Here is a 27,199-nt window from a genome sequence, read left to right as displayed (position 1 = left end):
CATGCGTAATTGGAAAAGCCTTCATAAAGTGGGCAGGATGAGTGAAGTCTACTGTAAGTTTTACAAAGAGAGTATTTAGGACACGTGGGCAGTTACTTGCTTGAGTTACAGAAAAGATGAAATAGAAGGCTGGAATATTTCACATTATCCTGAATCACACTTCTGATTACGTTCTCATTTTGTCTTTTATTTTTTCTTCATTCCTGTAATATTTCTTGAGTTTGTCAAGTTTAAAAACAAAACAAAACAACCTTCCGTAAGCCATATAGTGTTAATAAATAATTCTGGTTATTATAGACATGTGTAAATTGAAACTGACAAATGGCAGATGGCGGTAGATGTGAAATGCAGTGGAGGCAGTTAAAATTACAAACACAGTTCTTGACTATTGTCCTCGACTACAAATCTCTGCTGAATGCAAATTGGGTTGTCCTCCCCATGCCCCTGTATATGCTTGCCCTTCTGATATTTTTTTGCTAATTGTGTTGGAGAGGCTAGAAGAGAAGCATTTGAATTCTGTACTATATGCCTAGGGTACAACTATAAAGCTATCAGATGCCTTATTCTAGTTCACTTTCAAAACAGTTCAGGAAAAGGATTTTTTTAGTGGAAGCTATTGTTCAATAACTGCGCATGGTATTGTAGTGCTGAATGGAAAAAAGAGATCAAAAAGCCCTTGTCTCCAAGGTCTCTTGTGGTGAGGCTGCATTATTTAAAAACTTAGGAACGCGTTAAAGGAAAACTCAGGGAAAAACCTGCATTTTCCGGAGCTATGTCTGCTGTTTCTAAGGTTAATTAAAAAATATGAGGAGATGCACCTGCTTGTAATTACAAATTTGTGCTCAGTGCACACACACACATCATTTATACATTGATCAAGTAAAGCATTTCTTTTCAAAATCAGACTGTAAATTAACAATGCAGTTCTTTCACATAAATAATCTTGCTTTCATCTTGCATTGATTTATGGATCAGCTTCAGCTCCATTACATGCTGAGAACCTTTTACTCCAAGCTCATTTCATCATGAGTTTCTCTCTTTTGTTTTGTACCTGCCTTGCATAAATGTGTTGTCGTTCCTTTTGATGTGTTATTCTTCATAGAAGTGATTCTGAATTTGAAGCTTTAGAGAGCCAAATGGATTATTTATTATTTTAGAGGTCTAAATAAGGATCAATAAATTTAGACTATTTTTTCTTATAGTGTGTAACAGCTGGGGCTCCTATTTTTAAAAACTGGGTTATGTCTGAATTGCAGTAGCCAGAAAATCCAGTTACCTTCAAATAGTGCTTGGTAGAAAGGTGCAGTAGAAAGGTGTTTTCCATTAGTCAGAGGTATAAGATAATGAATAGGAAATCTGTAAGTCACTGAGTAGGTCTTTCAAGCATTGTGGAGCTCTTGCTACCCTTCTGGCTGCAGTTGTTCAAAGTGGCTGATCAAGCTGAGCCAGTCAGTGGAATGAGGAATGTTTCACCTTGCATTTTTGTTTCTAATTTCAGTGTAACGGTGAAAAGTGAGACCTAATTGAGCATGGATAGAGCAGATAGACTTGAATAAACAATTAGTTTTCTGAAGCCTCCAATGCAATAGAATAAATGAAACCTTTATAGGTAGTCCGGGAACTCATTGGTGGGTGTGAATGGAAATAGATTTTATAAAGAACTAAGCTGCTTTCACTTTATTAGTATTCATGGTATTAAAAAAAAAGAAAAAGAAAAAGAAAAAGAAAAAACATTCTTTTCAGAGTTATATTCTCTTCGGAATTATTTTTTTCATGAGATGAATGATGGAGGTGTCAACAGCTGATGAAGATGAATAGGCCCTTTTCTTATGTGTTTGAATTTTTATTTATGTATTTATTTATTTATTTGCAATTGAAAGTGACTTTGAAGGTTAGTTTGTCTAAATTTTCATTCTCCTAGTTAAACATGCAGGAGATATCTTTCTAAAAACCTGTGTATGAGTAGCAGCATTGAAAATGTTTGATACAAGGATGTGCCTGTGGATGCTTGCACATACACAAAGTATAAATACACATTTCCTTACATTTGTCGTTGTTTTCTTGTGCTATGAAAAGGATAATTAAAATAAGTAAGAGTGATAATTTTGCCGGTGGTATCTAAAAATATCAAAGCCTTTTCCTACTTTCTATATAGCTAATGTTTTCTTTCATTGAGAAATTAAAAAAATGTGTCTAGTTAGATAATTTTCTGCACAGCAGAGCATAGTGCACAGCATTGCTAATGCTAGTAATATCTGTGCATGAAGGTAAGAGTATGGCCACAGAATATTAAAGAATAAAAATTCTCAAAAAAAAAAAGAAGAAAAAAAAAGAAAAAAAAATGGGGAGGTTTTATTCAAGAGAGAGTGAGACAATAATACTGTGGGGAACATAATATACCTGTGCAAGGGATGCACAATATTGATCACCTGTTGAGAGTTGATTCTCTATGCTTCTGCTTCGAGCTGTGTGTCCTCTTCCACTTTCCAGGAGTGGATAAATCAGTGAAAAGAGAACAGTTCTCCTGAGATACCTGCTTTGTGTTGTGAAGATACGATTCTGCTGTGCCAGGTCTGCCTGAGAAAGCTACCACTGTGCTTGATGTCTGCTTCACTGGAAGAAGCAGAAGGGTTGCTGAATTACCCATGCTGATGATGAAGCCTTAAACTTGCAGCATCTTGTCGTTCTTCAGATGCTGCTGTGTGTCTGGGTTTTCTTTTTTCTTCCATTTGCAAGTGTTGTGATTGCTTGCTGGGCCTTTGCAGGGGGCCGGTGTGGCAGTGATCTCTAGCAGTGCTTCTCAGCATCACTAAATGTTTTTTCCTGCCAAGGTGTCCAGTGGGATGGGACTGCAAGGGAGTATCCTTCTCGCTGAAAGGTAGTGTGCCATGCCCTGCTGTACATCGGGGCAGCAAAGGGCTGTTGTTATCTTATCTGATCCCTTGAAGCTGTGGAAGTGTGGGTAAAATTTCAGCTCAGGGGAGCCATATCCCTGACAGGACTTCTGTCCATTGCTTGTACAGCAGAACTGAATAGATGCCTCTGCCCTGCTCTCTGTTTTCGTGTTCCTGACATCATTCCAGTTTCCTTAGAGTCTAGAATGTCAAGTCTGGTCCCCCTCCGCTCAGCCTGGTAGAGCCAGGTGCTCTGCTGTAACCCTGTGCTGGCCTCTGCACTGTGTGGTGATGTCTCTTGCCCTTCAAATCTGCCTTAGCTTGGAAGGGATCATGTTTTTGTTAGACATGAAGGCCTTCGTACAGCATTCCTGAGAAGATGCCTTTGTATTGCATTAAGAAGAGTCACACTGCAACCAGCCTGTAAAATGTCCTATGTGAGACTTTTTAACCAGGAGCGGAGCTGCATTTATATTTCAGTCTGTATTCTGTTTCTCAGCTCTTGTTGTAGGGACTTAGAAGAGACTTTCAGAACCTGCTGTTAATTTATTTAAACATGTATTAGAGCTGCGTGGACATGTCAGAGGAGACTGGGGCAGGTTGAGTTCTGCGAAGCAACAGCATTTGTAGTACAAATACTCTTGCTTCCTTTGTTCAGTGGTCAGGGAGCAGTCCATGCGTCTGTCTATGCTCACAAAAGGCTTTCAGGAACTGAAGGACTCAATCACATTGAAACAAAACTGTTGCCTCTTCCCTGTTGTAAACTAATAATTGGCACAGATAACGGTGGTGATGCATATTTGTTGGCCACTTCTTGGCCTTGAAGAATGCTGTGGAGGTTGTGCTTTGCTTTCAGTGCAGTCATGTGAAAACACATTGAATGCAGGCTGATTTTTTTTTCTTTAAACATAGCAATAGTTGATTCTTCATGTTCCATGTTTTTATCTTTAATTGGTCAGAGATCAGATTTGTCTTCAAGAGGGATATAACAGTTTTAAAGGCAAATTTGCATTTCTTAAATGGACATGAAATAGCAGTATATCAGAACATCTGTATTGATCCTTGGCAGAATATTTAAAGTATTTCCTTACTACTTAAGATATGATAGATAAAAAAAGTGCTATAGAAAAACATCATAGCATTGTTTGCTGATTCTGTTCATACACCGTCATCTATTCAGCATAATAAATTAGACTATTTCAAACAGGAACTTTAGATTTCCCTGTTTGTGTATCTAGGATGTAAAATCAATAGTTAAAATGGTTTGAAATGAAACTTTGCGGATAGCAACTTTAAAATGCATTTCTCCTCTTTACCTTCTGTAGCAATTGGACAGATCAGTACAATGGGATAGGCATTACAATAAAGGTGTGATGGTGAAAGGATTGGCACAACAGCTATAAAGGAAAGGAAGAAGATTGCTCACCCATATCAGAATTGCCTTTACCTGTTCTCCCAGGGCTGACTGGCCCCTGTCCCCAGATACTCAATTAGTGGTTCAGGCCATGTCTCAGCAGTTACCATACACCTTGATAAAGACATGTTTGCAAGGTCAGCTGCAGGTTGTGTTCTTATGGAAAATGAGGATTGCTGTATGAATTATTAGCATGCAGTGTGGCTATAAACAAGAATTTTCTTGCCTCTCACCTGTCTCCTTCAAGAGTGAGCTGAGGCCCTGGCTAGTGCTCTGTCTGCATGGTAGCTGAGATCCCTGTCCTAACAAGGAAACTGTAGGTCACAGAATGAAGTGAGATAGTCCAGGGGTGAAGTCTTAAACTGTGACAGGTGCCTTTCAGCTGGAGAACTTGAAAGGTTCTGAGATCAAGCTCCAGTGATATTCACAGGTCATCCCCTTGGAGGAGGGTGGGAAGGCAGTCCCAGAGTTAAGACCTGTGGGATGAGTACCCATTTTCCTACTGATTATGTAAAGTGAGAAAGAAAATCTGTTTGTTCTCAAAGAAATATAGTAAGAATATAGTAGGGCAGGAAATAGGAATATAGTAGGGCAGGAAATAGGATCTTTCCATGTCCTTTGAAATCCATGTGACCTGGTAAGACTTTCTCAATATCTTGTCTTCCCTGTCATTATCCTTGACTTCTGGAAGCGGTACTAATTTTTGGAGAAATATTTCTTTTTTACTGTGTGTGGAGTTTGTTTATTGGTGATTCTCTGCTCTGAAAAGACTTCTCTGAGAGCTGTGAATATTCAGAATAGTTGCACAGTTCTCTAAATCCTGCTCAAGACTGGATCAACATCTCTTGTTGCAAAAGGAATGTAGAATGTTCTAGTCAGGTTGAATGGTGACTGCTGATGATCTTGTTCTGCCATACTGTTTGACACTGTTTTGTGGATACTCTATTTTCCCATGTGATGGCTGTTAGCGTTGCATCTAGAAACAGGGTCCATCAGAAGGTCGTGAAATTGTGACTAAATGCAGTAGATCTGCTCATCACAGCCATGCATTACTGCGTCTTCTTTGCTGGAAATTGATTTTCACCTGTGTGCTTGGAATGGTCCTGTAAGACAGAGACCCATTGGTATCTACAGTGCCTTGTGCTGTAGTGTTTCTTTCTCAGATCTAATTTTGTTCTACAGGGCCACCAGGCAGCTGGAGTAACTAAAGTGCAGTATGTTCTTACTAGGCTGATTTTTATTTTTTTTTTTTTAATAACAAATTCTAAGATGCCTTTGGTTTTTGGAAGGTATCTGTATCTTATCTATTAATAATAGATTAATAGTTTTGCTTGTCTGTCAGGGCAGCTCATCAAAGCTTATATGTCTGTTCCAACTTTAATTGCATTTAGAGAGAGAGAATAGTTAAGTGTTAAGAGCATGCTTGTCCTCAAATTGTCACAGTTTCCTTCAAACAAAACAAAACAAAACCCACCAAACAACAACAAAAAACCACTTTGCTGGGGCTATTTTGTTTCAGCATCTGTGCTTAAAATGCTCTCAAAGAAGCCAGAGAGAGGTATGGTATACTGTAGGGAACCCAGTGTAAATGTGAAGAAACTGATTGATTTATGTTCCCAGCGGCCTGGGTATTGCAAAGTCTCAGTCACTGTTGATCTGCTTATTAGTATAATTTTATTTTGGAATTTCTGATTGATAATCATTATATATGAAAGATTTCCAGTGATGGATCTCCTGTGGCTTGGTACCCACCTGGTAGAAGCTTAATGTGGGTGATAGTGCACAGAGTTTTTATGGAACATTAACTCAATATGCACATAAGACATGACCTGAGACATAGCAGAATTTTTCAGTATTTAAGAAATTAAAATTGTTACTGGAACACCTTTGTATTTTTGGATGGAATACCTGTTTCTTTGGGAAGAATATTGTCTATGGAACAATTTGGGGAGACTGAGGGAAGTATTTTGGACAATAACACCGTAGCGAGTGTTTAAAAAGAAGAAAACAGAAGAAAACAAAAAGACAAGTGTAGCTGAGCAGATAACTTCAATTCTCATTATGGTGTCATTTCCTTGAAACAAAACCATTGAATCAAATCTCAGCAACTCTGAACAGCTTATTTTTCTTATCCTGGTATTATCAATCTAATTGCATTACCTTAGCCTCATTCACTTTTTTGTAACATGGATTTCCTCTCTTAAAATACATTGTTTTCTTTGTGGCTGTTTCACATCTGATTATATACTCTGCTCAAATTATACTTCTAAATACTGTTGCTAAGTGTTATTTTGAACCGGTTGTTATGCCCTTAATTTTTTTTAGGACACGTGGGCTGACATAGTTGATGTAATGATATAATTATCAAGCAGTGAATTAATTCTAGCTGTAAATACACCGTGGTAGACAGCTGGGTTTAATATTACTAAGGTTTTTTGAAATATGAACATAATCCTTTCTGAATAGGTGAGCCGTTAATAGTCCATGGCTAGTGTAGTATGAGAATAATTTTCTTTAGGAGAATGTAGCTGATTTTATTCATCCAGAAAATGAATAGTTTCAAAATACAGAGGGAAAAAACAAACAGGATCTGAGGACAAATTTATTCTATCCTGATTCCCTGGAGGAAATTCCTGTGGAACTAGAGGACACTGTCACTCAGTTTCCATTCCTGTTTGTATAGGATCTCCAAATGTACAGATGAAAATTTTTTTGATAATTCCTTTGTATGCACTTTTTAAGCCTTTCTCCTCTAATGATACATTCTGTTCCTTTTTGTAAGGTTCATGATGTGGGAAGAAGAATGTTCTGTTACCTGCTAAATTTTAGCTTCTGTAAGAAATTCAGCACATCTACTACAAAATCAAGCATCGATTTTCAGGAAATGTACGGAAACATATTTGAGGAATGTTCTACCTGCCTAGGAGTTTGTATGTTTTCTGCCTCTCAGTGGCTTTGTCAGAAGGGAATTACTCAGTGTTTAACAGTGGGGGAGGAGATGTTTTTGCAGTAGTTAATTGTGCATTTGTGAATACTAACAGTAGACACTGGTGAAGAGATGTGTACTGATTGAAAATACACCTCTAAACAACCTGTATAAACGCAGTGGCTAACTTAAGTCCTTTTGTATGAAAGATATAAGGCAATCAGATATGCTTCTGTCATAGCTGTTTTCAGTTTCAGTTGTAGTTTTCAAGTAGTGACTTCTCAAATTCTTTTATTTGCTTTGTTCCCGTCCTGCAATTGCACAGATAGGTGGAAAAATACTTACTGTATTTCTGTCTTTACATAAGTCAGTAACTTAAAAGAGCACATACTCTTGCAGCCTGAGTGTAATAATAAGGCAGTGGGATGAATATATATGATAGCCAGAGCCTCAAGGTGTAATATGGATGTCTATTGGAAAATACCTGCAGGGAGCAGCTATTGTATTTCTTGCAACTTGCTGTCAAGTAAGCTTTATAAAAATGAAAAAAAGCAACCAACCAAACTACAGTTCTCTTATTGTGCTTCTGTGCCATCCGAGATTGACATGTCTGGATATTTAGTAAATGTGAAATACCCATGGAGTGGTAATTGCAGTTAGGCAGTAGTGTTTGACATACTGAGCAGAGGCTGCTTGAGTAAAATTACTTAAAATGGCTCTGGTATAATTCCCACACTTTCCTTCACTGAGATAACTGCTTTCAAGTCTTAAGAGCAATAACACGGAATCTGAACCTGACAAGAAGCGCAATGTGAATTTTCATAGTGTTCAGCTTTTCAGGAGGTCTTTCAAATAAGTATTAACAAGTTTGGATAGATCTTTTAATAATTTGAGCTTGTCATAATCTCAGCACTAAACAACCATAGTGTCAGTATGTCTGAATTAGCTGCTTTGTGAGACATGAATGTGTGCCATGTTGCAGATGTTCAGATTCAGCTTTGTGCTTCAAGGAAGCAGAATTTACTAAAGCTTTCTTTGTTGGTTTCACTTGAATTTGAATGCCTTACCTTGCAGGAGGGGAAGGCAATTTTGCTGAGGACACAAAGCCTTTTAGTCTCTCGTATAGGCTTTTATCTGGAGTCTTAATTTGGTCTAGAAGGACCGACTGGGTCAGGTTGGCTCATCAGATGCCCGTTTAGTGTTGAGAGATCTTGTTCAGGATGAACTTGTAAGCCTAGCTGCTGGCTGCAATCCGTTTTCCTTATGCTTCCTGAGCACCAGACTTATATATCAAGGCTGTTAAAGAGTTTATCTCTCTTGTGTCTGCTGTGTCATCAGTTATGAAGTACAGACTACATTCAAATACACACTGTGCATATTACAGACCTTTGTTCTTTGGAAGCAAAAATCTGAGCCTCTGGGTAGTGTCCAGAAATGCTTTTGTTTCTGGCTTTTTTTTTTTTTTTTTTTTTTTTTTTAATCTACGTGTGGCTGCATTTCTTAAAGCAGGAGTTAATCACTGGTATGAAAAGGTCAAGTATCATATGCCTATATTCTTTCTTTGGAGCACTAGACCATATAGTGTCTTTTGGTGTAGTTGCTTCAGGTGAGATAGGTTTTTCAACATCCAGCTGAAACACAGCTGACAGCTGTGTGTAAGTGTAGGCTACAGTATTGCTCCTATATTAAAATGAAATTCTGCGCCAAAGAGTGTTTATCAGAAAAACCTAATATTGCTGTGATACTTTGGCTCTGAACGTATCATAATCAAGAGTAACTATTTGTGTTTTGTTGTCTCCATGTAATGTAACCTTATTTATCCTCAACCAAATCTGAATTTCATCCTGTTGTGTTCAATAAATGGTAAATTTCAGAAACTGCATTTAATTCCCATGTTTTCCATGTCTGAAAATTGCCTGGGAACTTCCAAGTGGACAGAAGCAGGAAAAGCTCGTAGCACGGTGTCTCCCCAGTTTCTCATACTTTCTTTTTCTCCCAAACCTGGTTCCGAAGAGCCTCACATGCAGGACCTCAGTCACAGTCATGTTGCATTGGATTATGATTACTGCCCTGAAGCTGGTTACTTCTGTCCCAGCAGCCAGGACCTAGTCCCCAGCTGCATGGTGTTGTCTTCTTTCTTTCCATGCAAGTGATAAAGAGAAGTTTCTGTGCCTATAATCTATAAATCATATCAAACAAATTTTAGTTGGTAGAGGCACTTAACAATAAGAGGTTGTTTCGCAAGAGAATGATAGTTGGGTGCTGCTGTTGAAATGATAGTGGGGTTGATACTTAAACTGCCTCAAAAAAGCTTTCAAATATAATGCTTTTCTGAGACTGCCAGTTTGGACAGTGGAAAAGTAATTTGGAAGCCTAGACAGTGCTGTATTGCTCTGAACTGTAGTCTCATTTTAAAGCTTCCTCCAAAACCATGCGTGCTTTAATGAAAGCTGTGAAAAAGGAACACAGCTTAACTGGAAATAACAAATTCTGTAATCAGAACTACGTATTGTAGGATACCCAAGTGGAGGATTTATTGTGGGAGAGAGACCTGAACTGTTTGATAGACTTCAACGCTACTATGCAGGAAGCTGAATGGCTTTGTTTTTGTGTGTAAAGCCTTAACCTTATGCAGGAGAGAAGATGTAAAGTATGGCTGGTTGTCTTGAAGACTGAGCCTGTTTTAAGAGAATCCATGAATATTTGCCAGTCACATTTAAAAGCTTAATGGGACTGTGTCATTATCAAATGCATGGAGTTCAGCATCAAGCAGTCCTTGCTGTCCATCTGTCAGTGAATAGTTTAAATAATTGCAGGCCCTTTGAGTATTTGCTTAATAGGTTCCTTCTAAGTCTCAAAATCATGTTTCTTAGAAACTGGTAAACAAATGCTTCATGATTTTGCCAGCTGTTGTCAGTCATTTCCTTTTGAGTGCAACAGATCTGTAAATTTGCATTGTGAGTACCTTAGCACTTGGAAGTATTTGTGAAATACTTGCATTCATGAATGATAAATGATGGGAAAGGTTGCTTAAGTATTCTGTGTGACCCCCAAGTCCTGTCTCATTTATGAAATTACTGTAGACATGTGCTTTGAGTTCATCAGTCACTTCAGTGTTTGTCCAGGACATGAGTGAATCTTAACATGCTGAAGGAGCAGATTCAGAAACAGCTATATTGGTGTTTTGGAGCCCTGTTTGTGTCTGCAAACACTTTCAATGAGCTTCAGATTTAATTTGAAAACAAAGCAGCTCCCCGTCCACCCACCCTACATTATCTGAAATAACAAGTCCAAAGTAAATTCTAAATGTAGGGAATTTAAAATGCTTTGTAGGGCACGTAATACTTCTCTGTGCAATTTACTTTAAACAAAAATGAACTTCACTCTGTATTTTCCAGGGTGACCATGGTGACTTTGATTCCTTCTTTTCTGTGGACAGTGAGGATGAAGCAGTCAAGTACTTACTCAGTTCTTTTTTTCGTTCTGTTTTTGCAAATTTAGCCGAGTATTAAGACATCAAAAGTACTCTCAAAAGAAGAGGACTAGAATGTTGTATAGGAATGATGAGAGGAACAGAATTTGAAGGATGAGGCTTTGTATTTACGCTAATTTGAAGTCAATGTGAATGAATGCTAGCTTTTTAAACAGAATAATTTAGACAGATTTTTTTTTCCTCAATGACACTGAAAAATCTGTTTTTCAGTAATTTAACTAGTCTGGGAATGGTTTGCAATTTGTTGATAGCACAATGCCACCTAGCGACTACTCATATAAATCTGTGAAGAGATTGGCTTGATCAGATGGTTCACAGTTGCAAAGAGGTTGTTTTGTGGAAGATCGTGTGAACTTAAGCCCAGTTCCTTCATGTCTTGAGATCAGACTATGGGAAAAAATTCTCTTTGTGCAGGAGTGCAGCAAGATGTGCTGTAAAGTGTATGAGAAGAGGATGGCTTCATACACATCCAGCTGCAAATTTGGCACTTGCACAGTTCTCAGATTATGCAACTTAGGTGCTATAAGATCTTTTAAAGCACTTTTTGTTTCCCAATTCTGTAATAACTTTTATGCAAAGGAAACTAGTCTTCTTAAAATTTCTTTTTGGTGATTTTTTTTTTACCCCCCTATGCCCCCCCAAGTTAGTGTAAATAATCACCATTTTCTTTCTTCCCCTGTATTTTTTTGCAGCTTGATCACATATTATCCCCACCACCTATGCCTTTTCGAAAATCCAGCAATCCAGAGGTTTTATCTGGTCCCAGAAAGTCTTTCAAATATAAGAGGCAACTGAGTGAAGATGGGAGACAGCTCAGAAGAGGAAGCCTTGGAGGAGCTCTGACTGGTGAGTTTGGGGTGCGGGTTCTAGCACCTGGAGATGTGGCAGATGTAGTGCTGATGGCAGCTTGATCTGGCCTTGTGGCCAGACTCTCTGGAGGAGCTATATCCCCACCTGGAGCTTCTGTAAAGTCTCTTCTATGTGTGATCCCTTGTAATCAGTGAGGTGAGCTCATTCTTGAGACTCTTTCTTTGTGGAGTGCTGACAGTGCAGCCTGAAAATGCTCTGTTTCTTGAAATTTCCATGAAAATTTGTCAGACTGACAGTTTAAAGTTATTTGAGATATGCTTGCATGCATTCATCCATGGGATTTGCATACGTCTTGTTTCCTTGAAGAGCTGAAGTACACAGATGGTCCCTTTAGACTGATTCATTAAAGAAAAAGCAGTTTGGTCTCATTTATCTGGTGGATCCTTCCCTCCCAAGGGCATAAACAGCTTAGCCCTTGGCGTGGACCATGGCTTCTGTTCTTCGAAGCCATGCGTGGTAGCAGGTAGGCAGGCCCCCCTTGCCCAGATGTCCCTGTGAGCTGCAGTGGAAGATGTACAGTGCAGAAGTTGTGACTGTGACCTGAGAGTGTAAGACTGTGATGCTCACTGAAGAGTGCTTGTTATTGAATGTGTGAATGAAATGAATGTGAAAACATGGGGACAGGTTGCGTATTCTAGATAAAAGAATTTTTAACTCACTAGAATCTAGCAATTAAATATATTCCTAAAATGCAAAGTGAGGGGGACAGTATGTCTCAGTGAATTTTCTGAAATTGATAAAGTTGTGGCACAGCATCTTGTTTTGTCTGGGTTACATCAGCTGATAGCAGATGAAATTCAAAGCAGGGAAAGCTGGATTGGCATGTATGTGAGATGAGATTGTTCCCTGTCTCTAAATTGTATACAGAGTTCAAAGGCAGTTTTGCTTGGGAATGAAAAATGGCAGATATAGCTGACCTTCCTCAGTGAACTTCTGTGAAGTACTTTTAAAATATTTTCTTTTCTAACTGACTTCTCACCCCTTTCCTTGTCATTATGTTGGAAAAAAACCCAGAAGCTAATACAGTACTTCTTTTATGTAGTTTGTAGTTTAGTGTCATCTACAAAGCTGCTAAGTAGTGACAAGTGTTTTAAATAGATTGCTTTATCATGAGTTGTTTTATGAGGATTTCTACAGCAATCTAATAGTATTTCTCATCCACATGGTCTTTAGTAAGATGAGTTACTTAAAGCATTGTGACATTGATTTTTGTTAACTGTATCAGTGAAGTCTCTAGTGTCTCTGTTACTTCTCTAAAAACTTGATGTGAGGACCACGGTAGTTTTTCTTGACAATGGAAATTGCCAGCACATTGCTTATTATTTTAGCAGGAGTTGGTATGGGTTTTTCATTTTATTTTTGTTCAACTTTAAATTAGGCTAGTGGATTCAAAAATTGAACTTTCCTGCATAAACCCTCCAGCTAATGAGGAGAAGGCAGTCTAATCAAAAACAAATGAAGCAAGTGTGCTCTGCTGCTATAGTCCCCAGTCTTTATCTCTGTGCCTGAATTATTGCTTGAGGTTTTTATGAAAGGAAACGGATATACTTTTTGTCTGCTTGCAATATGTTGTGCGGAGTTTTATATCAGGATTTGAGAATATGGTGTGCAGTGGTGTTAAACTGTTTTATTACTAATGCACTTTCAATGAACCTTAATACCCTAGGGCTTTAGATTCATAAAATATCTTAACAGCTTCGCAATACTGATTAAACTAATCAAAGTCATTCTGATGACAAAAGGTCTTTATATTCTGTCAGGTTCTTAAAAAAAAAATAATAATAATAATAAAAAGTTAAAAGAAACTATGCTGCAGATACAGAGAACTACTTCCTAAAATTGCTTCATAATGCTCAGTAAACTGAAGTTAATTGTTTCATTGTTACCTTGGGTTTGTATTTATCCATCTCTTCTGGCGTAATTAAATTTCTGAATTATTTGTAGTTTCTTCCATGCTGAACTGTGGACTGGTGGTTTGAAACCACAAGTGTCACAACTTAAAAAAAAACATGAAATAATCAGGTGGTGGTGTTAAGTTACAGAATATCACAGGGTGGATGGGATCCACAAGCCCTGACATTGAAGTGAGTAACTTTACTGACTTGCCCTTGCCTTGGTTTAGGTTAATTTCTTCACTCAAGCATTTCCTCCTTAATTTCTCTGAGTTTCCACTTCTAAAAAAATGCAGATTGTCCAATACGGAAAAAGTCTAACAGGGAATCCTGTAAAATGGCTTGGAGTGGTATTTTTTGAATACTGTAATGTATAGTCTCTGCTTGTATCATTCAAGCATGTTAGCTTTACTAAACTTCAAGAAATACAGAGTGTAGGAGTAAGTAAAGCAAGTGAGGATTTCTAGTTAAAAACTTCACAGGATGTGCTCATGCTTGTTGTTCACTCCAAATGTTAGGAAAGCTGTTGATTGTGCTTTGTTACTTTGTCTTTCCCTTCTCCATTAACGATACAGAATTATTGTGCCATAAAGTGTTAGTGGTATTAATTTTTTATTTTTGTTTTTATTGTTAATTTATACAAACCAGGATATTTCAAGTCCTGCAGGGCTGAATACTAATAGATATAAATAGAGGTGTTTTTCATCTCTGGAAATAGATACCAAATAAATGAGTTTATTGGGCTTTACAAGGGGGAATAATGCTATGCACGACATATGAGAAGAAATAAAATCTGCATTGTAATGTATTGGATGAAATTTACAAAACTTGAAGGACTTCAGTTAATGAGAGTCTATTGCTCTGAATAGGCTCAGGTAATTTAGCCTATTTATTTAAAGTAATGGGGCAGTGAGAAAAACTGAGAATGATGTACACGATCTTTCAAATGGGATATCAACACAAAAGATATAAAATTGGTATATTTGGAGGAGAGTTAGGATGGAAACTGAGCTTACATTTAGCATTGTTTCAGGGAAGCTTGCATCCAGCATTTTTTTTTTCCTGAACTGCACTGTTTTAAGCAATCTAACCACAACACATTTTCAGAGTTAAAGAAAATTAAATCCATGTTTTTGAGGCTAGATCTGCTGTTGCTTCCTGCTGAAAATTGCTTGGGAACCACTGATACTAAGTAACGTTTGGCCAATATAAGAAATGAATACTGCTTCCTGGAGATACCAGACTATTACACTTCGGGGGATTCTCTTCAGTCTTACTGTTGTGATGTTATTGCTTTACTTAATCTGCATCCCCAAGGAAGGGAAGGAGGAAGACTTTTGAAGAGAGAGGCAGAATTTGGAATAAAAAGAGTTTACTGGATGTTGCCTGATACTAGCCTAGCAAATGTACTTTAATTGCTCTTATTGTGAAGTACCAGCAGTACTGCTTAATACAAAAAAAGGAATGGGAAACAGTACTTTGCAGTTGAAGTTGCTAAGCAGGAGTAGTCATAAGTTCAGCAACTTCGGGGCAAAATTATTTTCTACTGTCTAACTTGGAAGCAATTTGTGACCAGCTCCTCTTCTGACTTAAAATACCATATGTTTCCAAATTGTTACAGAGTTTGGGGAGTAGAACTGCCTGTGCATTCTTTGGACTCCTGGTTTTGTTGCAATATACCTGCACACAGTTACTGGGGGACTTGCTGTGCATTCAGTGTTTGCCTTCCTCCCTCTCTGCTGTTTCTGCATACTGGCTCCTGCCCCATTCCCTTTCTACCTTCGCCTCATTCATGTTTTCCTGTAAGGTGTTGGCTGCATTCTTTACCTGGAAGTAAATTGGAGCTTGGAGTTCTGCTTATGCCAAAGATTGTGTAAAATATGATCCTTGTAGCCATGCAGCAGCTACAAATCTGAGCTGCTTGTCTAATAATTCTTTCTCAAAGATAGAGGAAAGAGGTCTGTGATTCTGAACAGTGCTGCTGCCCTTTGCGTGCCATGATGATGACGCAGGCAAAGCCTGGTCAGGTGGGGTCAGCTCTGCTCTTCTCAAGGCAGCTGCTCCTGTGTGAATGTAAATACCTCTTCCCCTTGCTTTTAAGTTGTCTTTTTAAGGATTCCAAACAATGCACAGTCTTGCACTTTAAAACTTGTTTCTGATCAGGAGGAAAGATGTTTAATTAAAAAGCTGCTTTTCTGCAGCGGCTGGTTTTCTTGATCTCTGCAAACTTCAAAGGGCTGTCTACATGCGGAGGGGTTTTGGCTTAAATTGTCTGCAGATTTTAGTTTGCTGTGTTCAGAGAAGCTTAAATAGAATTCAGAAAGTAATGTGGAAGGCTGAGAAATTAGATGAGCTTTTACTATGGAGGAGGTTAACCTGGGAAATCACTCAGACAAGCAAATTGAATTGGCCTTGCTTTCATATCCCATTGCTGCTCAACTTGCACTGCAGTGTGTGGTGCAGCTCTGTTCAGTTTCCTCAATGCTTTGATATTATGCTTGCAGATTGCTATCTTTCTTTCTACTTCTGCATTGCATGAATTCACATCACTGGCAAGAGTTTGCATTTTGCAGAATGCTGCAGCTAGTCCAGTTGTGTCCTATGCTTCACAGTTAGATATATACAAAAAAGCAACCAACCACTAAACTTTGTTACTTGTATTTTGAACCTTTTATCTTGCCTCCTGTTATCTCATCAATAATTACCTGGAAACAGACTTCCTGCTGGGTTAATTGTCTCTAATTGTGGTAAAGCTGTTATCTTGCTAACCATAAATTGATCTTACACAAATACTAGAGAGATAATGCATACAGTTTTCATTTTACATTGTCTTTAATCTGAGCATCCTACAGCACTTTCCATTAATGAACTTAACTCATTGTCTAGTGATGAACTAAAAACTAAAAAATCTTGGAATGGGTGTATTTTTTCATTGTTTAATGTTTCTGCTTTGATCAGCTTCCTACATCTAAGCCATCACTCATCTAAATGTTGCCAGCAATGATTGCTATTCCCATATAACTAATCTGTGGTTGATTTGAAATCAATCTGGGTAGTCTCAGTCTGATTTTTTTGCATTAGAGTTTCATCACTCGCACTAATTAGCAGAAAGATCAGCGTTATGGGCCATGAAGAACAAGCTGTTCTTTGTTATCTAGGGTTTGGCATCTGCTGGCAGGACTTGCAGGCTGTCCTGCTGCACGTAGGGGGAGCAGCTGACAGTGGCGGAAATTTGGAGATCTCAGTAGTCTTATGTTGTGGAGCGTTTCTCATGAATATTGCTGATTGCTCATTAAATCTTAGCGTGGGAGGCTTGGTACAACTTGATGGCTGTGGAGAGTTCAGCATAAAATCACAGGGGATACTTTGAAGCCTCATTGTCAGTGCTACCTTTCCATTCTCTTCAGCACTTCATCATAACTGGGATGTGATTATGTTACTGACAGCAGTTTTATCAATTATCAATAATGGCCGGTTGGAGGACACGAGGTGTTCCTTATTTCGTCTTCACTGTCTCAGAATTGCTTACTGACTTCCAGCTGGGAGCCTAATCAGTGGTACACGTCACTATGTGAAAGGCCGTGACTTCATCCCAGTCGTTACAGTTGCAAGGGCACAGTGCTGCCCCGTGCTTTGTTTCAGAACCTTCTTGCCATGGATACGGGGCAGAGATGGCTGCGTGTACCGGAGCTCTCTCGGGCATCCCCTTCGTTAGGAAACTTTACTTTCTGAACTTGCTTCCCTTCACACATCAGGCCAGAAGTAGGTTTCGGAGTAGTTCTCTTGATGGTGGCGGGTGGTTGTTCTGGGAGGTCCTTTCCCCCTAGCAGCAGCCAGGAGGCCTCAGTGGGGGCTGAGGAGGGCCGTCTGTGCCCCGCTGAGCGGCGAGCTGTGTGGGGGGGGACGCGGTGCTCTCAGCCAGGCTCGCTGCCTGCGCTGGGCTCGTCGCAGAGCCCTCTCGGCGCCTTCCTCAAGTACTTCACGATACGTTGTATCGTACGTTAAGCTGCTTCCGGAATTGATAGAAAGAGAGAAGCAAGCTTTTCTGTAATTACATACGTGAGAAAATTATTTTTTAAAGCATGTACTATAAGGCTGTCTTCTACTGATAAAATATGTATTTTTAAATCATTCTCGGTGCGGCAGTGCTTGAGATGACAGTAGGTTGTGTTTGTCGTTGTCAGTTACCTTCGTCATTTAAGGCTTCAGTCAACCTGTGTAGTTGAGTTGATTTTGCTTCCCTGTGTGCCTACCAAGATAATTTCCATATTCTTTGACACGTCTGGATTCTGCATCATGTAATAGTCTGAGATGAGAACAGGAGATATTGTATTCCTGTCTCATTATTTTGCCTTTAACTCCTCGATTGCTGCTTAATCGGGCTTGTACCATCAGAACATGAGAAGTTGATTGTTGCTGAGATCAAAGCAAACCACAGCAGTAGAGTGCCTAATTAGCAGATAAATTTGCAAGTTGCCTGTTTTGAAAGGTGGAAAAGTAGAGTTTAGACCTTCTCAGGATTCACTGTAAAAGCAGCTTGAAGTTTGTTGAAACAGTCACTTTTAATTGTGGAAAAATAAAACAAGGAAAGGAAGGAGAATATGCATAGTAAATTTCTGAGGTTTAAGCTGTGGCTTCTTAAGAAATACCCCAGTATCTGTTGAATTAGGTGGCTCAAGTCCTGGCAGTGGTGCAGCTGTAGAGGCACATGTGAAAGAACTTGCCTGGACTTAGTTAACTGATTGGGTTTAACAAGCTGATTAAGTAAAACTGAGCATTGTGATGATACAATCTTTACTGCTGCTGGTACCTGAGCTCCTTAGTGCAGAATTCTATTTGCATTATAATTCCACACTAAAGCAGCATTACTCATATTTGTTGAGGCTTAAGTCTTCTCATTTCACCTCTGTGCCCTGTCCAGTGTCAGCTTACCATCACTAGGCAATTGCTGTGACCAGTTGTGAAGTTGTACTTGCTTAATCCAAGACAGATGCTCTAACATGAGTTGAATGTGCAGCTGAAGAATGCTTAAGAAAAGAGAAGGCAGTTTTTGTGTGTAATCCTTATTGAGTTTTCAAATCAAAAGGCTTATAAATATTTCTTAATGAAGATGGGAGGAAGCATTTCTTGTATTTAAGAGATCAGCTCTTGAATTTTGTGGCTCCTGAAACAGAAAAAGGGGTAATATTAGATGTATTTAGAACATGGAGAAGGGTCACGTCACTTCATGCTTGCAGTGATAAGGGGTTTAAGCTTAAGATTAAGCTAAGCAAGAGTAGATTTGAATTAGATATTAGGAGGAAATTCTTTTCTACAAAGGTGGTGAGGCACTGGAACAGGTACATTGATAAGCTGTAGATCTAGTGGATGGTAATTGATTGTGAATAATTTGTCAAAATAAAAACATAATTTAATGGAATATCTGTTAGCAGAAGATTCTGTTTTGTATCTGGAGTGCCTTTCTGCTATTGAAATGGGTTGAAAGAAGCTGCTTACAAGCGTGAAACATTTCTGAGTGCTTCTGAAAATTTTTGTTTTTATTTGTTGGTAACTGTCATAAACAGTCTTGATTTTTCTGTTAGTCTGGAAGCAGGTCAAAATCTTCATCCTATTGGTTTCTGCTGCCAAACTGCATCCATTTTTAAAGTTGCAGTTGTGTCTTAGTTTTGCCTTTGATGGACCACATTTATTTAATACATGATCAGGTATCACTTCTTTGGCTAATTTTAGAAAGTGAAACCAAGATTTTAAGAGGATTCTGTGGTGTATCAAAAGTGTAAAATTCATAATCACCTTTTAATAGGATTTCTTACAGGGTCTCCTTGTACAGTAACAAAAGAAATGATAATGGAGTCAGTTGAAATTCTAGGCTTAACTGTGTGATATTATGCTTAGTGGACAGATTGCTTAAAAGTTCACCTCTTACATCAGGCTAGGAAATTGGCATTGTCTATTAACTTTAACCATGTGCAGCTGAGTAATATGCTTAACATGCAAATTTTCTGAAGTAGTAGGCAATAAATGAGGCATGAATAAAACAGTAACTCTTTTGCTTGCTGGTAGTCATCTGAAATTATATTTAAATCAAGTTTTTTGACACAACTACAGTAAAATAAGGGGAAATGGTGAAATTTTCTACTTAGAGTTTTAAATCTATCCACTGTTTTTACTTTTGCAGTTACTACTAATAGGAATTATATACTTTCATTTCCCATGCAATGGTGTGAGAATAGACCCTAAAATTCATAGCCTCTGCGTCATTTCCTACAGCTGGGCTGCCTACAACAGTCAAATTTGAAATACTAAAGCAGAGTGCCATGAACGTATGGTAAACATCTAAAGTAGGATGGCTCTTCCCTTCCCCTGGGATGTGTTGGAAGCTGTACACAGGTTGTGTCCACGTGGTTTTGGCTGTTCTGTGAAATGGTCTGGGCTGCGGTAAGCTGATGTGGCTGAGTCTGGCTTTGGTGTTTTCACCTCTATCAATGATGCCTGGTGTGAACTCTTTCCATTTTGGGAAGGAGAAAAGGGAGAGGCATAGGAAGAGGCAGAAGTATCCAACTGTTTCTTTCAGCACATTTCTATCACCTAGAGCTGTCTGCAGTGGGATCCAGTTTTGTCTTCTGTGTTGTTCATTCCTCTTTCTCAGATAGCTTGCACTTTGTTTCTCAAGGAGTGCTGTGGAGTGAAATCATGCTTGGTGAGCCTCTGTACTACAGAGATCAGTTCTTGAGATAGGATCAGTTGTTCTTTTTTAATTAAAAGTTGCGAGGGAGAAGAATCTATTCATCTGAGATGTTTTTAAATAATACACATCTGTCATAAATATCTGCAGTCAATTTCTTGAAACAAGCAAAATAATTATTTCTTGGCCTTTGCCCCAGAGGGGTGACAGGATGGCTATAGGTTAGTTTGCAGAACCACGTTATTGGTTTAAGTTGTCTGACACTATAATCAGGTGTGAAGCTTTCTCCTTGGGCTAATTGTGTCCACAGTTGCTGTCAGCTCATATACAGATATCTGAACTTTATCAAGGTGCACACCTGTTTTTCATTTAAAACTGTGTGATGGCTTAATGGCATTTAGTATTTTCATTGGAAATTATTTCCATTAAAAGCTGTCAAGACACTTCTTTTGTGTTTATACTTACATATTGATTAATTATCTCACCACTGCAATATTATACACTGCTCTGAGTACTTTGGTTAATGCAGAAATGCATTTGGTTGTCTGAAGATTTTCTTCATCATAAGCAATTGTTAAAATACCCAACTGCTGGAGACTTGGCATAAGTAATTTTTAACGCGAAAAGTGAAATTAAAATTTTTTTTTAACCATTTTCAGTTATTCTATTAGGATATGGATTTCAGAGGAGAAAAGGAGAAAGGAGAATAATACTTCAGCATTGTGAGCTTTAGTCTCTTTTGGCCTTGAAAAGGAAAGCATACAATAAGTGTACTCATATCAGACAAACAGAAGATTCACAGTGATTTCCCTTCCATCTTCCAATGTCTTTTATATAGGAAGATAGATGTTTGACAGGGAAGTTCGAGGGAACGGTGACACTTCGAACTGCAGTGATGTATTCCCTGGGTCTTATGGGCATTATGTAATACCATTAAATAATCCCAAATTGTTGCCATTACATAATCAGCTGAAGTCACCTTTCATTGAAAAGCATTTTGATAAATGTGCTGGACTAATGAGCATTGCATTCAGATATGGGAGGAGATGACACTGGAAACAAAACACTGTGACTTCAGGCTATTTTAATAGCTACATTGGGCTTGGAAAGGATAGCAGAGATGCCAGGAAAGCCATTGCAGAAGACATGGCAGGAAGTCAAAGGCCGTTTTGGGATTGAATTGGACAGCAGTAGGTGAACCTGTATTAGTAGATGACTCATCTGTATCAATAACTGATGAAAGTAATGATAAAATTACAATCTGTGTGGCAGTAGCCTGCTGTTAGATGGAGATTACACTGGCCTCTGGCACTGTTTCTTGGCTGTGTGTGTGTCAAAATGCTGAATTACGATGGAAGAGATGAGCTGGACTTGAGGTCGCCCACAAGTCAGTTCTTTCACAAAGGAAAGCTACTTGGAGCTTTGTACTTGAAGGCAGAAATGAATGCAGTGTGAAAATCAATAATGCATTTCGGCTTGAGTTTTATGTGTAATACTGATACTTAAATCACTTAACGATGAGGAAAGGGTGGCTGTGTGTAAATTCGAGGGTTATTAATACAGCTGAAATGTAAAAGGAGAAAAAGGCATATAGTTAATAAAACTGTAGTAGGAAAGAGTGTAGGAGTAATATGTGGACAGGAGAAGGCCATATTGAATAGTTCAAAAATGAGGTGACTTGAAGTTTTTTTTATGTGGAGGAATGCAGGGAGAGTTGCTGGTTAATTCACTGCAGGGGCTGTTTATTGTATAGTGGCCTGATGAGGTACAGTTCTTGACCCTTGAAGAGTGGGCAGAGTTTTGAAAGAAATAGTTTTCCATAAGAAATATTGGTGCTCCGTTTATTTTTGAAAATGAGAAAACTCATTGCATTCATTTAAACCATTTCCAATTTTTCTTATTTTAAGAAGCATAGCATTAAAAGTAGAGTTGTCATGTTCAGGATATTTTATTGCAGTTGGATTTCCTGTTGGTAACTGCTGCTGTTCTAGTTGAATCTCTCTGCAGAAAGTTTAAAGCTATTCTCAGATAAGCCATTATCTTTTTTTTCTTTTTTTTCCCCACAGGCCAATCCAATTTTACTTATATAGGGGGTGCGTTTACTATGTGCTGTTGCTGTGTTTAGAAGCATCTGTGGATGTACAGTGTAAAGATGAACTAGAGTTCTAGACAGTCTGCTACGCTTTCCCTAATTTCAGTTCTTCTGGAAGTCTGCTGTGCCCTCAAGGCTCCTGTCTGGGGATGAGGATGGGAGGAGTGATCATACCAGCATCACACGTGCTCATGCTTTCATTGGTGATTCTCATCAGTTTGTTTAATTAGCACCTCCATGGGCACTTCAGTGTTATTTTAAATATTTCTAGAGGTCACCCATTTGAATTCAGTAGTGGAATATGAAGTGAATTCTTACACTGCAGAAGTTAGTCTGCTTTGCTTTCTCGTCAGCCTTCTTGTACAATATCTTGTTGCTGTAAACATTAGGTTTGGCTCTTCTCCATCTTCTCTGTTAAAATATCATAATTTTTCTTTCATGTGTTTCAGAAGGATAAAAACTGGATAAAATAGAGATGTTTTAAGGGACAAAGGATAAAGGTGACTATTGAGGTATTCCTTGTCAGTGTAGCCTTGCACACAGGAAAGTACAGGGTGCTTCACTTTGCTGAGTGGCTAATGCAAATGGGAGTCATGCTACTAGCTCTCTGTATTTTGGATCCAGCTCCCATTTAAAACAGGAAGTGCAAACATTAATAATGTTCTTATTTCTTATATACCCTTCTGCTTCCAGGCTTCTCTGACTTGTTAAACCCTTTTGCCTAGGGATCCAAGCTGTAACAAAGCTGGAATACTTTCTGAACAAAATCCAAGTAATTGCCTTCAGTTTTTATTTGGGAGCCCAGTAGGATTCATCTGAAATGAAAATCAGTACAGTCTGGAAAAAGTCTAGTGTCTGACAGTGGATTCCTTGAGTAGTTTAAAACTCGTACTTTTAAAGTGCCGTGGTTAGACAAAGGGTACTGCTGTTTCCTAGTTCTAGAACAAACTTCGTCATTAAAGCAGATTTCTTGCTTGCATTCTCTTTTGTTCTTCAGATCAGAGGAAAAGCCTTTAGCTTTTAAGTGCTGATTCCTGTGATGATACAGTACACCAGGAGTATGCTACAGTGATCAATTTGCAAATTAATGTAATTTTCCTCTTTGCTTCTAACAGTTAATATGGAGTAAGGAATTTGTGTAACGTATGTCTGCTTGACAAAATAGATATTGCCAAAGCATTTTACAGGTTTTACCATCAGTGGTATGTTATCTTGTTTGTGGTTATGTTTGACTTTGATGAGATTTCTGAAGCATTCTTGCAGTTTCTTTGCAGTGTTTTTATCTGGGAGATATTTGTAAGCTGGTACTTGACAATAGGAGTGTCTAGTTTTCGCTTGAGAACCTCATCTTATCATTGACTCTGGGGAGGGGTGTCAAGACACAAGTAAAGAAGATGCATAGACCTCTTTCACTGTGGAAAGTATTAGAGAAATATATCTGTTTAAATGCAAAATATGAATAACTTAATTTTTTTCACTTTATTTCCACCTTCTTCAACCTTGTGGGAGAAGGAATTAACCATTTGAAGTGGTGGATAGAAGTTATAGCTGTATGTATATGTCACTGGCACATTCCAGTTGTGTCATCAGTGGAATACCAAAGACATGGATGTTGAATCAATGAGTCAAGCTTTTTATGGCAGCCCTTCAGCTGAGGATGATGTAAGGACATGTGATAAAGAAACTGGAATTCTGGAGAATGTTTTCTTGCATACTTGGGCATAACATTGCATCTTTATCTACGTTTTTCTTCTTGTGTTGGGCAGGCTGTTAGTAAGTTGGGTGAATGGTATCTACAGGTGCCACTTTACCAGTGTAAAAAGACTATCTTGTTTTGTTTCTTGGGGACTCTCTAGCTCCCAGTAAACTCTTTCCAGAGGACTCAACAACTTTGTGGATCTGCTGTTTAGAAGTAATGTTATAAAGCTAAAGGTCTTGATTTCCAGGCAAAACAGAGGCCTCTTACCAGAGCACAGATCCTATGTCAAAGTTAGTTCTCTGTTCTCAGTTGTTTTTTGAGGGTGCAATGGCTAATGTGGCAATAGCATTTCAGGAAGCAGGTGTTTAGTATATGTGATTTTTGAATATGATTTTTATTCACATGTTCAAACAAAATCTTGCAATTTATTTTTGAAGACAGACTTGATTGGGAAAAAAAAGAAAGTCTTGAATTGTCTCTTTGCATCAACTTGTTGGTTTTATAAGACAGTTGTTTGAGTAGTGTGACTGTCCCACTTTTACATGGTTTTTAGAGATGACTGGACCCCGTGATCTGTAGAGATCCCTTCCAGTCCTTGCAATTCTGAGACTGAGGGTTTAAACATGGACATATTGGCTAAGACCATCCTCTGTAGTGTGTTATTCTGTTTTGTGGCAGTGTCTGAAAATAAGCAAAAAGGAAAGGTATCATTACATGCTTGACCTCTTAATATTCTTCACCAACCATTCTCTCATTGAATATTCTCTCTGCTTCTTTGCTACTCAGAGGCTTCCAGAAATAGTTTCTGCCTACTTAGTAACTCCAGGAGTTCTCTTTTCTGCGAGCTTCTGCAGTCTCTCCTCAAAAATGCAAAAGTTTTGATATCATAGAATCACTCAGGTTGGAAAAAACATTAAAGATCATCATGTCCAACCATCCAACCACAACCTAACCATACTACCCTAACTAACAATCCTCTGCTAAATCATGTTCCTGAGCACCACATCCAAATGGTCTTTGAACACAATCCAGGGATGGTGACTCAACCACCTTCCCTGGGGAGCCTATTGCAGTGCTTAACAACCCTGTCTGTAAAGAAGTGTTTTCTGATATCCAACCTAAACTTATGCTGGTACAACTTGAGGCCATTTCCCCTCATCCTGTCACCAGTGAGAAGAGACCGACCCCGCTCTCGCTGTAAGCACCTTTCAGATATCGGAAGAGAGCAATAAGGTCTCCCCTCAGTCTCCTCTTCCCCAGACTAAACATCCCCAGTTCCTTTGGTCTCTCCTCATAGGACATATTCTCCAAGCCCTTCATTAACACTTCTTAAGATCTTAATCATTTGACAAAGAATTTCATAGTTCAGTCATTTTTGCATGAAATAACATTATCTTTTTTGGAACAGCTTCCCGTCTTCCTTCTGTTGCCTTATTCTGAAAGAGGCAGCAGTGATTGTTGTAGCTCACTTGATGTTCCCCTTCTTTCCTGATAATGATCCCATCTTCATGTGTGATTCAGACAACAAAATGCCTGTAATAATTCAGCCTTTTATAGTTTTGAGAGTAGTCTTCAAAGACAAGGGAATCCATCTGTGTAGAATTTTTGATGTAACCTAATCAGTTACTACAGTTGATCAGAAGAGATAAAATTTTAACTGTTCTCATGTTAGCCTTAGAGGATCATGGCTTAATCATAGCTCTTCAAAACTAAAGTATGAAATGCGTTTAATCAAGCTTTGGATTAATAATAATAATTAAAAAGGACAACCTTTAAAAATAGATGTGTTATTATTTTAATTCTGGCTAGCATTCAGAATTCAGATCTGTTTGGTTCAGTCCCACCATTCTGAGTGTTTGCATCTGTTGCTCCATTACTCATGATTCAGGGTAGGAAAAACTTAATTCTGAAAATGTTGGGGAAAAAAAGTATTTGCATAAGAAAAGTTTAGTATGTGGAAGAGCAGCATTGAGGGGTGGCAGGTGAATACTGAAAGTTCTGCTTTGATGAAATTGCCTATGGTCGTGACTGTAGTGATAGAACAAATATTTGAAAATGGTGAATGCCTGTGGAAGCATAGCTAAGAGCTTTATCTTACAGTAGACTGCCTATTGCATTCTGTCATTTGCAACATCTAATGTTTTAATGCACTCTCTCTTAACTTGACAGGCAAGTATCTGCTTCCCAATGGAAATGGACAGCAGCTGTGGCAACCTGCAGAAACCTCCAATCTTGTTCGCATGCGCTGCCAAGCACTTGGGCAGTCAGCACCTTCACTTACTGTTACTCCGGTGAGTAATTTTTTTAAAGCTATGAGCATACAAACTAAAAAATATTTCTTGTATCTCCATAATGTCAGAATCTGCGAGAGGATGGTGATCCAACCAGAGTTTATGTCCAGGTTAATCTCTTTTCCTTAAATGGAATCTTTCCATTAACTAATGCATTTCTGCATACAGCATTGCTTAGTATGTTGAGTATGGCTAAACAGTGTTTATAATAGCAGTAACTGAATTGCTTTGCTGGATTTAGCATAAAATCTAGTTGCATTAATACAGCTATTTGCATTTAAATGGTTTCTTCCCTTAAAAATAGAAAGAAGGCATGCTTTTTCATATGACAATAGATGGTAACTGTCCCTTCTCCTGGGCATTCTTTCCCATCAGTTCTGTTGTTTCTGCTTTCTGCAGGACTGTGTCCTCAGGAGAACACAATAATATGAAGCATGAACTTAATTAAGCCTTTTGGATAAAATAATAAGGGGAGAGAAAGGGGAAGATACGCCTCCTACATTTGGACTGTAGGCTTTTTGTTTTCAAGTATCTGTTATCCTGTTTTGTGCTTCTGCTTAAGATCTTAAAAAGTGTTAAAATTCAGTGCAACACACCGTATACTTAACCTGTGCTTTTCTTTGAATAATTACTCTAGTGAACGTATTTCATGTTGTATAAAAAGGCAAAAATATGTTATTAATGAATTGCCCTCATCTGCCCTTTCACTGATTATGAAAACTTTGCTTTTCCATATCTACTTGAGAGGAGAAACTTTTATTTTTATTTTTCCTTAAGGAAAACTTGTGGGTCAGAGATGACTATGAGCAGACAGTGCTACACAGATACCATTGTGCTGATTTTTAGAATTATACTGATATGTAGATGACTGGATTCTCCACACAGCTACCTGAAATAATATTTCAAGAACAACAAATCAGCACTTATGGATATAATTATGATT

At 38.4% G+C, this 27,199-nt stretch overlaps 1 protein-coding gene across 6 annotated transcripts in view; it reads left to right on the top strand.

Moving 5' to 3' along the window:
* MAST4 (microtubule associated serine/threonine kinase family member 4) overlaps window positions 1-27,199 on the top strand; it is a 281,493-nt gene that overhangs the window by 54,156 nt on the left and 200,138 nt on the right. For all 6 annotated transcript variants that reach the window (XM_090131679.1, XM_090131677.1, XM_090131676.1 and 3 more), the window contains exons 2-3: window positions 11,420-11,573; window positions 26,135-26,256. In XM_090131679.1, the coding sequence (XP_089987805.1) occupies window positions 11,420-11,573; window positions 26,135-26,256 (276 nt within the window). The remainder of the gene's footprint in view (window positions 1-11,419; window positions 11,574-26,134; window positions 26,257-27,199) is intronic.

This window comes from Phasianus colchicus, chromosome Z (genome assembly GCF_987193195.1).
Source record: "Phasianus colchicus chromosome Z, bPhaCol1.hap1.1, whole genome shotgun sequence".
NCBI classification, from domain to species: domain Eukaryota; kingdom Metazoa; phylum Chordata; class Aves; order Galliformes; family Phasianidae; genus Phasianus; species Phasianus colchicus.
This window is presented reverse-complemented; position numbering and strand designations above follow the sequence as displayed.